Source organism: Poecilia mexicana, unplaced genomic scaffold (assembly GCF_051168715.1).
Source record: "Poecilia mexicana isolate PSO_F unplaced genomic scaffold, ASM5116871v1 scaffold_15, whole genome shotgun sequence".
Lineage (NCBI taxonomy): Eukaryota > Metazoa > Chordata > Actinopteri > Cyprinodontiformes > Poeciliidae > Poecilia > Poecilia mexicana.
In genome coordinates this window covers 5465617-5478745 of record NW_028263384.1, presented here as the reverse complement: position 1 = coordinate 5478745, position 13129 = coordinate 5465617, and the positions used below count along the sequence as shown (strand labels likewise).

General features: G+C 41.2%; 2 protein-coding genes across 2 annotated transcripts; one reads left to right on the top strand and one right to left on the bottom strand.

Moving 5' to 3' along the window:
- Window positions 1-417: 417 nt before the first annotated feature.
- tk2 (thymidine kinase 2) lies at window positions 418-4478 on the bottom strand. Its single transcript, XM_014991091.2, has 10 exons — window positions 4029-4478; window positions 3812-3849; window positions 3656-3730; window positions 3517-3570; window positions 2295-2384; window positions 2023-2096; window positions 1780-1868; window positions 1600-1679; window positions 1345-1425; window positions 418-1213 (listed from the first exon to the last, which is right to left on the bottom strand). The coding sequence occupies exons 1-10, from the start codon at window positions 4135-4137 to the stop codon at window positions 1127-1129; spliced, it is 777 nt and encodes a 258-aa protein (XP_014846577.1). The 5' UTR covers window positions 4138-4478; the 3' UTR covers window positions 418-1126.
- Window positions 4479-5115: 637 nt separating this feature from the next.
- aprt (adenine phosphoribosyltransferase) lies at window positions 5116-11526 on the top strand. The gene is made up of 5 exons (XM_088012966.1): window positions 5116-5307; window positions 6330-6433; window positions 8770-8903; window positions 9310-9388; window positions 9814-11526. The coding sequence occupies exons 1-5, from the start codon at window positions 5219-5221 to the stop codon at window positions 9951-9953; spliced, it is 546 nt and encodes a 181-aa protein (XP_087869092.1). The 5' UTR covers window positions 5116-5218; the 3' UTR covers window positions 9954-11526.
- The last annotated feature ends 1603 nt before the right edge of the window (window positions 11527-13129 follow it).

Sequence of the window (13129 nt, the reverse complement as noted above, 5' to 3'; positions counted from 1 at the left end):
CCACCTCAGTGCGGCTGAAATTATTTTGTTTCTTCTTGACTTAGTAGGACAACATAAACATTTTTTTAAAAAAGAGAAAAATTTCCACCAAAAAAAAAAAAACTCAGAAATTTTGAGATGCACAAAGAGACAGGCGGCTTGCCTTCTGGAGGGGAGGATAGAGAGAGAATGCCTTACAGAAAATGCAATTACTGTCTGGTTTTATGCAGTCTTCAGTCATTTGCTTACTCAGTTTTATCTTTGGTTCCTGTTTCTACTTTTTATTTCTTTGCATTTTGAGGTTCTACATGTAACCTGGTTACTAGCACAAAAAATTCTTCCCCAGTTTTAGGAATTGTCTTGAAAACATTTCACGGCTGAAGCCAGAAGGCTTCCTCGGTTCTCATGGAAACAGAAACATGAAATGGACCACTTCCATTCAGGATTTTAAAAACATTTTAATTAAAAAAACAGTTTCAGGGGGAATGTTTGACACAAGCTGAGGTTATGTGTGTGTTTGAAGATTTTCCACTCAAATCAGAATATATATATATATATATTTTTTTTAAATAAACAATGATGATCCACAAGAACACAGAAATAGACAAACTGCTCTGATCGTAAAGATGTGCAGAAAGTATTAAATAACTCGTATTTTATTACAGCAGCATGACTTCAAAATGAAAACAGTACCAAACAAAAGTTTGAGTGTAGCAAAACATTCAAACTCACAATCCCGTAATTATTGATATCACAGAAAAGTTTCTTTAGACTTTTCCAGCTTATCAGAATTTCAATAAACTTCTAGTTAGTAACCATGACTACCCAAAGTAAGTCCCTGGAGTTTAAGTTTGGACATGACCCAAGGAGGTCAGATCTTACAGTTTTTTATAGACATTAGGTTCTTGCAATAAAATAGTCAAAATTAATTGATTCCATTATAATTTTCATATATTTAGCAGAGAAGCATCATATGTGTCCTCATATATAAATAAGCAGCTTCGCTTATTGGTCCAAAATTATCCAGTGTTGGGAAAATTCCTAAATAAAAATGTCCAAACATCTAGGGAGCTTAACCTGTAACAAGTGTGTGTGTGTGTGTGTGTGTGTGTGTGTGTGTGTGTGTGTGTGTGTGTGTGTGTGCGCATCAAGAGTTGGTAGCTGTTAGAATCTTCTCTCGGTGCTCCTCATACTTGTGCAGCATCTTCTGGAGGTCATAGTCGGCAGGAATCACCTGGAGGACACAGAGCAGACCCAGCTAACCACCACACCTCAGCCTGCCAGGATTTAACTAGGACATCGGTCCACAGTGTTCAGCTGGAGGAGCTGAATGGACAGTAGAGGTCTGCCTGCAGCAGTACTCACCAGAACAGGAGCAGGAACTGGAGCGGAGGTGCCCTTAATGAGCCAGTCTTCATGCAGCTGATGGATGAACTCCAGATACTCCTAGTGGACACACAGGCACGCGCGCACACACGCACACGCACACACACACACACACACACACACACACACACACACACACACACACAGACAGACAGACAGACAGAGTGGAGGCTGGTGGCTATACCGTACGCAAAGCATTTTGTCTGCACCAGAGGCGTGAAGCCAGGTCCTTACCAGTGGAATGACCATCTCCTCCTCTCTGCATCGCTGCTTCAGCCTCTCATAGCAGGTCTGAGGAGACGTCTGCAGGTAAACTGGAGCCGGTCAAACAGAGAACAAGCCTCAGTGCAAAGCAGAACACTCATCAGAACTTTAGAGTCTCAGAGTTCCAGTTTGCAGACACAATCTTCTCACCGATCAGGTCGACAGGGAGGGAAACGTTTGTGGTGATCCAATCAAACCACTCGTTCAGAATAATGTAATCCACCTCTGGCATTTTCCCACTGACAGAAAGGGAAGAATACAGACCCATCAGTCTGGTGACAGCATCGGATACCTGGGAACTAGTTCACTGTCGTCTACCAGGAGGCCACAGTTTTTAGAGCAGCCTTGTTGATTATCGGTCAGATCCAGAATCTGGTGAAAACACAACGGTACCTCCGGTAGAGATTCTCCACGAAGATGTGCTTGGCGCTAAAGATTGACCTCTCCATCATGGTGACCGGAGCTGTCTGAAACCAGAAACAGTTCCTCAGGTTTCCACCATGCTCAACACCTGGAACTATAAGTCCATGTTCCTAGCTAGCAGCTACAAGTTAACAGCTCTTAACTAGCTGCTCCAAGCAAGCAGTTCCTAGTCAGCAGCTAATAGCTAACAGCTACAACATAAGAGCTCCTAGCTGGCGGCTCCCAGCTAACAGCGAGCTTACCGTGGCTGACAGGTGTTTATCCAGCATGGTGAGCTGAATATAAGTCTGCAAAGAGATTCCCCAACGCTGAGGATCCTGGTACATCAGGGCCTGCAGAGACAGAGAGGACATGCTTAGAACTCACTGCAGGAGCTTCAGGCCCTCTAGAGTTCTCCACAGTTGTTCCTGCTACAAAAACAAAGTTCAGTTTATTTAGCATTGGGATTTGATGTGATAGATAAACACAAGGTAGCACACAAACGTTAAGAGGAAAGAAAATTACGCATGATTTTCTATTTTTGAATGACTAAAAATTCCAAACTGTATCTCCATCCATCCATTTTCTTACACACTTGTCCCTAGGGCAGTTGCAAAGGGTGCTGGTGTCTAGCTCCACCGGTCAAAGGCGAGAGGCGGGGTCACCCTGGACAGGTCACCAGTCCATCACAGGGCAACACAGAGACAGATAGGACAAACAACCATGCAAACACACACTCACACCTAGGGAGAATTTAGAGAGACCAATTGACTTAACAGTCATGTTTTTGGACTGTGGGAGGAAACCGAAGAGAACCCAGGCATGCACAGGGAGAACACGCAAACTCCATGCAGAAAGACCCCCCTTTAACATGATACCCTAAATAAATTCCTGAAGCTGAACCATCAGTCAGCCTCACACGGATTTAGGTTTAAAGTTATCTTTTAATGACACCATACAGCATGTTCCTTCTGATTGGAAGTGATATTAACTTTTTGGACCCAAGAATCTGCAGTGGGGTCAGGACAGAGGTCTACAACCTGCGCTTCCAGAGCCAAATGTGGTTCTTTGGCCCCTCTCCTGTGGCTCATATAAACCACAGAATATCTGCAACAGAACGACACTAAGTAATTTAGTGCTTTCTTTTTGTGAGTGTGTTTTGTATCTATTTTTTTTTTTTTGTCTGAGTCTTCAACTTTCCATATTTATGGAAAGGGCTCATCAACTGGGCTCATTGTAGAAGTGCATGTCCTTTATAAAAATTAAGAATTCATTTTGCCCTAAAATTTAAAAATAGAAATACATTTAAGAATAATGTCCTATGCTTTCAAATATAAAACATTTTGTTTAGTACCCATTTAAAATAAATACTTTCTTTTGTTTTTTTTGTTTGTTTTTTGTAGAAAGACACGTTTTAGAGGTTCCATGTTTGGTATTTTGTCGTGCTTTAAATAAACTGAACTGTCAAAAGATTTTGTTATTTACCAGAAGATTGTGTCCACGGACGTTCCTCCATTTGGACACCGGTTCTGTCAAGACCTGGGACAGACAGGAAATGACAGAGTTCTACATGGATCTGCTTCCTCCACCTCTGAATCTTGACAGACTGGAACATGGACTTTACCTGGATGTTGCTCGTGTTGCTGAAATAATCCAGACACGTCGTCTTTCCGCTGGCGATATTTCCCTCAACACAGATCTAGAATCAGTGGACAGAGGCAGAGCTGTTGCAGGTTAAAGTCAGTAAAGCATCAGAGTCACGTGGTCTCTGGAGACTCACCACTGTCCTCCTGCTGTCTCCGCTCCGCATCAGCTTCCCTTCAAAGGAAGACAACATGGTGAGACAGAGACAGACACAGAGACAGCCGTCTGCTCTTGGTCTCTGTTACATCAGCGAGGACATGTCTGACCACCGTCCGCCTCCATCTAAAGTTCAACACACACTAGCAAGGCTAGGACAATTGGGCCGGTTTCAGTCTACGGTAGCCCGGACAGACCTGGAGTTCCGGTTCGGATTCCTCTGGTACCTCCACTTTTAACGGTCCGAACCACAGGACGGAGAGCCGACCAGAAGTTGAGAAAGAACCGAGCAGCAGCTGCTGTCATCTTCCATCACACTCACAACATCCTTTACACGTCTGCTGCAATCGTTCTTCTTCTTCTTCTTCTTCTCTTGCGGTTGGCCAGCAACGTTTAGATGCGCATTACACGCCATCTACTGGCGGAATGGAGTTGATCGGAATGCTAAAATATAAATTACACAGATAAAGATTTTAAAACTAAAAATAAATAAACAAAAAATAATAAAACAATAACAGTAGCAACCCTATCTTCTCTTGTCGTCTTGTTAAGGAACCTAGATAATAACAATTAAAAAAAATAAAACAAAACGCTGCTCTCCTTCTTCTCTGGCTGCTGTCAATGTACACGCGCATACCGCCACCTACTGTAATGCGTTAGGAACTTCACCTCTCTCTTTATTTATTTTATTTGTATTAATTTGCTTTTTGAAGTGGCAAAGTAAGCTATGTGGAAAACAAAGACGAATAAAATGTTTGGACAGGATTTACAATCAACTGAAAAAGGCTTTGAAACCTGAAAAAAATAGTCTAATTATTATCATCATCACTGAAGAATTTTAGCCAAATATAATAATTTATCATTGGAATCATGATTCAAATATTTCACTAGGCTTGTATCTAATCTGTGATCACATGCATACTCTAGAGCATTGAACATATATGTTTTTATTTTTATTTCTTTGCTTTGTTTGTTTAATGTTTTAGTATTTTTGGTAAATTAACAATGAATTCATGTTTTAATCCTGTTTTTATACCTTCCCGCCAATAACTATTGGTGGAAATGTGACTTTATGACTAAGGGTGGCACGTTTACATATCGACTAGCTAATAATCAGTATAATCAGTAAAGTGCGTTGTCACTTTGTTAAACCAACTAAACCAGAAAGCAGCAAATAGAACAGTTTCAACCTGCTGTGTAATGTAGTGGAGTAGTTTGACCAAAAGGGGGCGGTAGGACACCAAACTGCACCCTGAGAAAAAGAAGACGATTCCAGCGCATGCGCAATGTGCCACATGTGGAGGGGTGCCTGTGTGGCCAGAGAGCAAAGATTATTACCAGTCAGTGATCGGTTCTGATCGGGTCGCTTCTGGTTAGGTCAGGAAGAATGGCAGCAGGACCGGAAGGAAAACTGCAGCTGGTCCAGAGACACGTTCGAGCTTTTCCAGACTTCCCAAAGAAAGGGATCCTGTTCAGGTAGGACTGTTATTCAGGCTGAAACACGTCCTCTCCCCGGTGGCCCTGTCTGAATTTATTCCCTTTAACTGGTTCTGATCAGACTGGACTGGTTCCCCAGCAGCTTGGCCTGAAGGGTGCAGGATCTGCCCAGGTCCCTGAAATGTTCACGATTTAAAGCAACAACACCCCCGTTAGCCGAACTGTGAACTGTTCTTGGCTGAAGTTGAAGTTCCCTTTCTGAGTCAGCGCCAGGCCAGCAGCAGAACTGTTAGTGCTGACTGCGCTCTTCAGGGTCCAGTTCTTAATGTTCCTCAGGTCTGTGCTCCAGCACTGATCCCACTTCAAACAGAAGCAACATGTTCAGAGTTTTTAACATTTACTTAACTGATGTACTAACAACAACAACAACCCCCCCCAAAACAAACAAACTTACAGACAAAAACAACTCAAGATAACACAAGAAATCCTCCAAAACTGCAAAGCAGAAGGAAAACGATTCATGATTGTCAAAGATTTTATCAGATTAAAATCTGAAAAGTGAATCTCCATAGGCTCAACTCTTCTTCAGGCTTTCCTCCAGGATGCTCCTGGCTCAGCCCGTTCACAGCAACTCTGACCAGCAGAGAAACATTCCCCCACCATGATACTGCCACCATCATGTTTTATAATGGGAGTGGCATGTTGGGGTCCTGGGTACTGTTAGTTTTCTGCCACACAAATTTTAGTATGTCAGCCAGAAAAAAACAAAACAAAACAAAAAGAAAACCGAGTGTCTTCTTTCATGTTTGCTGGGATTATCAGAGAAAGTGGAGCTAACCAGAAAAACATGACACTTCAGATTTCTAAAACTTTGACAACCATGAATCATTTCTATTTTGCTTCTGAGCGGCACATAACTTTGTGTTGGTCGATCATATAGAATCTCAATAAAATACATCAAGGTTTGTGGTTGCACTTTGAAGACTCAGTCCTTTTCAATATTTTAAAATGTTTGAGGTAAAACTCCCTTCCAGTTAATGTGAGCCGTATTCATTCTGCAGAGACATTTGTCCCATCCTGAAGAGTCCAGCTGCTCTCACAGCGGTCACTGACCTGTTTGAAGAACATGTGAGGAGCCGTCAGCTGCAGGTGGACCTGATCGTCGGTAAGCGTGTCCCTCTGGTCCGCTGGGCCTCCTGTACAGGACCTGGAGCTCTAACACCTCCCTGACTGCCTCGTCTGAAAACATCTTCATGTTCTTCTTTATTCCCATGTCTTTCTGCTGCACTCCACTTCCTACTGCAGATCTGAAATTTCTTCCTTTCTAATTGGATAAGAAATGCTTTGGTTCTCATCACTGTTATTTCTCACAGTAAAATAACTGAGAGAAACTGAGACAATCTTCAAAGATGCAGTATCATGTAAAATCAACTTATTTGCAATTTACACCCTGTTCTAATGTTATTACCTCATCAAAAACATTCTTGGTGTGTTGATTTGATCCCACCTCACAGAGCAGCCCTCCCCATGACTTCACCACTCAGTTCCTTCAGACTAGCCAGCAGCGATTAGCAAACACCTGGTGGAGCTGTGCATCTGCTGAGCTCATTATATTGAGCTATTTCTCAGTGGATTCCTGGTAAAAATGTTGTTAAAGGCTTAACAGAGGAGTCATGTTGTGATGACTTCCTGAAGGCGGAGTTTCAGAAAGAACAGGAGTTTCTTAAAGAAGTAGAGACCCCATTTCAAGGTGTTAAATAACAAAATAAAATTTATTTTAAGTCATATTTAATATATATAAATTTTTTTAACAACTGATAGTAAACATAGTTACGTGATTGTGCGACAAAATGGCACAATCAGGCACAAGTGTTATATGTGCCTGGAAACATATAACACTTCCTCTTTAGAAGAGGAAACAGCAGTTAATCATTCTGTTGCTAAAATAATTCTTTTAAGCACAACTCTATCATACACAGATACATTTAGCAACAGTTTTCATGTGCTTTGTAAATATGATACCATTCTGTGTTGTATACAGTAACTAGGGAAGTCAAACAGCCTGATGCTAGCTGGTTAGCCTGGAGTCAGCTGCTTTACATTGAGCTGTATTTTCAAATACTGTTCCCTAAATGAGAGTCATGGGTTGTGCTTCTGCCGTTTCCAGAACTTTGACTCTGCGTGTTTTTTCATCACTGGAAATATTTCAAAACAGTCAGCAGACTTATTATAAAGGAGGGGAAAGGCAGCAGGTTTTTTTCAGCCAGCTGAATGGCAGTGTGGGCAGTTCAGCGGTCCAGTCAGAGAATCTGCTGCTCGCTCCAGCAGTTCCTCTTGTTTCTCATTAGAACCTGACTTCCTCCCAGGTTGCTGCTGGTTCCTGTCACTAGACAGTATCTGTTTATGAACATGCCCCTTTGCAGTTTTGATTTTATAAAAAGGATTGACAAACTGGACGGTTGTCTGGTCATTAAGCTCCAGACAGTTACCACGGTGACTGAGCACCAACAGTTAGGACTTGTTGCACATGATTTTCCCAACCTGTATTTTGGAAATTTAAAATTCCCAATCCCAAATAAAATCCAGCAGCCTTGTTGTCAGTTAGGACAGTTTTGCTAGTTGCTTTGTTTGGTAACCATTAGCAACACAAGCCAATAAAAAGGTGTTTCTCTGCATTCCACACATTGAAGCGCTAAGCTTCTATTTTCAGCATGTTTATTCTCAATAGCTCTAGTGGAACTGCAACGAACATGTACATATCAGTGACCTATGTGCAGAAAAAAAATATATTATCTGCTTCTCCTACTGTTAATAATTAGCCTGGTGGTGACTGAGTAAAACCACCAGGCTAATTGGAGGATACAAGTAAAACTTGTATCCTCCAGTAGTTTTTATTTTTTATTTTTATTTTTTATTTATCTCAGTTAACATGTAGAGATCAACATTGTTGTGGGAGGGAGGAAGCAAGTCAGAAGGATTTGCTTAGAATTGTTGTGTTCAGGAATCTGAGCAACTTCTGTTAGTAATACAAGCTAATAACAAAGTCAGCTTCTCTGTTTCACACAGTTACAGAAAAGGTCAAAAATACAGTGGTCTACCTGGTATGCACAGAGGTCAGGTACAACAGCTAACCAGGAATAGTTAAAGTCCACAAACACTTGAGAGTCCCACTAAAAACACCTGGAACTGCTCATTTTAATAATTCACCAAACACCAAATTATTCCTAAATTGCATTAATACACAATTTTTACTTGAGTAAAAATATGTTGAAGTAGCTCAACTCTTACTTGAGTATATTTTTTGTCTATTCCACTCACCTTGATCACAGAACACATCATTTTGTCAATTCTGCAGTTTTTTTCTCTTTCACCTGGAACTAATTGGGGGGGTGGACTGCTGGAATTGTCCTGGCTTCGTGAGACGTTCTGTTGCCCACCAGTGTGTGTGTGTGTGTGTGTGTGTGTGTGTGTGTGTGTGTGCGTGTGTGCGTGCGTGTGCAGGTTTGGATGCTCGTGGGTTCCTGTTTGGGCCCCTGCTCGCCCAAAGGCTGGGTGTTGGCTTCGTTCTGGTTAGGAAGAAAGGCAAGCTGCCCGGAGCCACGGTCAGTGTGGCTTATGACCTGGAGTACGGCTCGGTGAGGAACACTGTCACATTCACAACCCAGGAGTTGTTGTTGTTGCCTCTTAGGAACAAGTCGGGTTCTGATATCTGGAGAAAAGCCTGGAACCAGAAGGTGGGCGAGAAGCTGGGAGCTGTGGCTGAATGGGAACCAGAACCCATCAGCAAACTGGTCCTGAACTGGTGTTTCCCTCCAGTGCCAGCTGTGAAACAGAGCATGATCGGTTTGCCGTGGGCAGCACAGAGCTCCCTCTGACCCAGAGGAACCAGACTGCCGAGTGGGCGGCCAGCTGGTTGAGACGGGAACAGAGCTCTGGTCCTGACTAGATCAAAGATTATTTGCACTCAGGGCGCAGACAGAAGACAGACAAACAACTTTCTTGTGTAATGAGTCTCCCACCACATTCCCTCTGTTCCTCCAGGCAGAGGTAGAGATCCAGGAGGATGCAGTGGCTCCAGGCCAGAAGGTTCTGATTATTGATGACCTTTTAGCTACAGGAGGTAAGAATCCATTCAGCTCTACTCTTCTTTTCTCATTCTCACATCTAACAGTTTGTAAATGGTATTATTAGAAAGGTTATAATAAGTTTCTCTTGGTACTTTTAATACTTTTCTCTGTTTAGACAATTTGTGGACCATTAAGATTTTTTTTGTGGATTACTGGAGTTCTGACTGAAGTTTGGTGTGAATTTCATGACAATAGAAACATTAGAAACATGTTTATTAAGAGAAATCATGTGTTCAATATTTATTGTATTTGCTTCATGTGAATAAATAAAGTCAAAATTTAATTATTCATATCTGTCCTTTTCCTTGTCGGCAGCAGTCTGGGACAGAACTTCAACAGAAGGTTGAGCTGAGTTTCATTAGTGTGTGTGTGTGTGTGTGTGTTTGTGTGTGCGTGTGTGTGTTTGTGTGTGTTACAGGGACGCTGCTTGCAGCTTGTGAGCTAATGAAGAGGCAGCAAGCGGACATCCAGGGCTGCATGGTGGTCATCGAACTCAGAGACCTGAAGGGAGCTGACCGTCTGAAGCCTCACAACATCTTCTCCCTTCTCCAGTACTGAGGAGTGGCACAGCGCCCCCTCTGGTTCGCCAGGACCACTGCAGCGTCTCCTGGTGACTACAGCCAAGAAAACAAGAAAGCCTCAAAGACCCTATCCTGACCCCCCGCTCCCTTTACACACCCTGGATAATGAAAAAGACTAACTTAGCGTTAAATGTCTGGAACTGGTCAACAGCACAGATGGGTGGAACTCATCATCCAAAAAAACTATATTCCAATTGAATTGTTGTATCAGGACCAAAGCTCCCTCCTGCTATGTGCAGCTGAGATTTTCTTCTGTTCAGATGCTGAATCTTCTTCTTCTCTGCCTCTGAATAGAGGTCCTAGATGGTTTGCATCTAGGACTATGTATCAAGTCCTAGATGTAAACCAAACCGTTTCTTCATCTATAAGACATCTAAAAGCCGGTGAAGATCTAAAGCCAGTGTGTCAAACTAATTTTCATTTTGGGCCCCATCAAGATTTTAAATGTCCTCAAAGGGATTATTGTGGCAGAATTTATAGATAAAACTACCTTTTATCTATACTGAGTTTTAAAATATAACTTTCTCTGGATTCAGTTTGTAATTCTTAAATATTTTTTTTTATTAAATATCTTTTCACATTTATGTCATCTGGCCATATGCAAATAAAAAAACAGCTTTGATTTGACTGATAAAATAAGATGTAAGCACACAACTGTTATCTTGAACTTTTATTTATGTGACCTTCTAAATTCTAAAGCACCACAAATATGGCTATGGTGGGCTGGTTTTGGCCTGAGGGCCTTGAGTTTTACACCTGTGATCTAAGATTTGACCCCCAGTCTGTTTTCCATGTAATGTTATTGTGTTGATTCAGCACAAAATAATTCCATAGTTTTAAATGAATCTGTATTTGGGAGATATTTCCCATATCAGACTCCAAGCAAACTTTTTTTTATCTTGCAAGAACCAATTTTGGCCTAAAATATTGATTTGGTAGATGAGTTTCTAAACACAGAGATGCACTGAGCAGAACAATGTGACCAATTTCTGATCTGCAGTTTTTGTTAAGCTTTGACCTGCTGATCCTGATTTTTCTTTAGGAATTCTGATATAAGAAATGTATTTAATATATTTTTAGTCTAAGAATCTACATTTTCCCTGAGAGATGAACAATACACAGGCTCACTCTGTGCCATGCTGACACACATATGTCCTATAAAGTCAGCCTTAAGTCTTATTTTGCTACAATAGGAAACTGTTCATCTTTTGTGCTCGTGCAGAATCACGAGGAATCCCGGACAAGCCCCCAACAAACTGTTGATATCAACATAACTTGGTTTATTTTTTTTTCTTACTGCTTAGATCTGGCAGAGGATTGAAATGGATCCTTCCAGGATTTAAAGATGTTTACTTAACACTCATCATCCGAATGTTTGTTGACCTTTTACATATTTCTAATTGTTTAAATTTCAGAACAAACACTCATAACTACCTATGCAACTAAGCTAATCTGAAAAGTATTTCTGTTATACATTATTTTCAGGCACATATACTTATATGTGCAACAGTGAAGAACATGTGATGTTATAAAATGTGTTATTTTATGAAGCTGATGTTTTCCACTGTCCTGCCTGTTTAAACAAGATAGCAGCCATCTGCAAAAACCAGAATCCAAAACATACATTTACCAGTGTTTATAAAGTCATGGATTTATAACAGGATGCAGGATGTGAACATTCTGTCAAACGGACAGCAAATGAAAAGCAAAGAGAGTAACCAAAGAGGTTAGAATCAAAGTTTAGTCATGTGAGAATAAAATGCAAAATAAAACAAAAACATGACGCATGATAAACAGACATAGGAAATGACAGTCTTGAACAGAGTTCCTTTAGAGCACACATGTCAAACTCCAGTCCTGGAGGGCCACTGTCTTGCAACTTTTAGATGTGCCTCTGCTGCACCACCCCTGAATAAAATAATTAGGTCATTAAGACTCTGGAGAACTTATCTACACAAGGTAATTAAGCCGTTTCATTCCAGCGTTTGGTACCCGTGGCACATCTAAAACCCGCAGGACAGTGGTCCTTGAGGACTGGAGTTTGACATCCCTGCTTTAGAGAGTGATGAGGATGGATAAGATCAGGAGTGAAGACCAGCTCAAGTTAGATGTTCTGGAGATAAAGTTATAGAGGCTAGACTGAGACGGTTTGGATCTGTCCACTTGAGAGACAGCATTTATCGGGTAGAAGGATACTGAGGTTGGAACTACAGGGCAGGAGGCCAAGAGGAAGACCAACCAGGAGATTACTGGATGTGTAGAAGAAGACATGAAGTCAGTTGGTGTGAGGGTGGAGGATTCAGAGAACAAGACTAAATGGAGACAGATGATTGGCTGTAGTGAGATGATGCGCCTGTATATATGGAATTATAAACTATTCCAGTTCATTACTACATTATGATTATGATTACTATATCATTACAAATTATGATTCATATTTATGACTGATCTTTAGATCCAAAATCATTCCACTTTGGACCTAAAGATGAACAATCTAGACTGGACACACAGTTTCAGTTATTAAAGATGGAGGCTAATCATCAGGAAGTGAGTGAAGAACAGCAGTTTTAATGGCAGCTTCATGAGTCTCCTGAACCCAACAGGAGGAGCCAATGCTGCAACAAGTACTATATAGTAACACTGTACTTGCTACAATGTGTACAATGTAGTACACACATTGCAGTAATCATTTATATGAATGATCTACACCAATGATTTGGGGAAGGAAATCTTTATTAACCATAACTAGCTGGAAGACAGAAGAACTCTTTTGTCTTCCAGACACTATATTTATGGATTCTGAAGATCCACAAATATCCACTATATTTGTGGATCTTCACCACAAATACAGTGGTGAAGATCCAGATCACTATTTTAAACTTTAAAAGTAAGACATAAAGTGCTTAAATCAATCTGGAAACAGGAGCTTCAGTCTTCCAGTTTAATATCACTGCAGAGTTGATTCATCTAAACCAAGGTACAGTGTTAGAGATGTCTACATGTGAGGTGATAAAAGCTGGAATTGCCCTTTTAAAAAGATAAAGACGATTCAGCAGAAGCCGAGGTAACAAGGTGTCATTGAGTTCCTCAGAAACTCTGCGTTTGATGGGCAGCTTTGTTTGTTCTTCCAACTTCTGGCAGTTTGGCTCACTG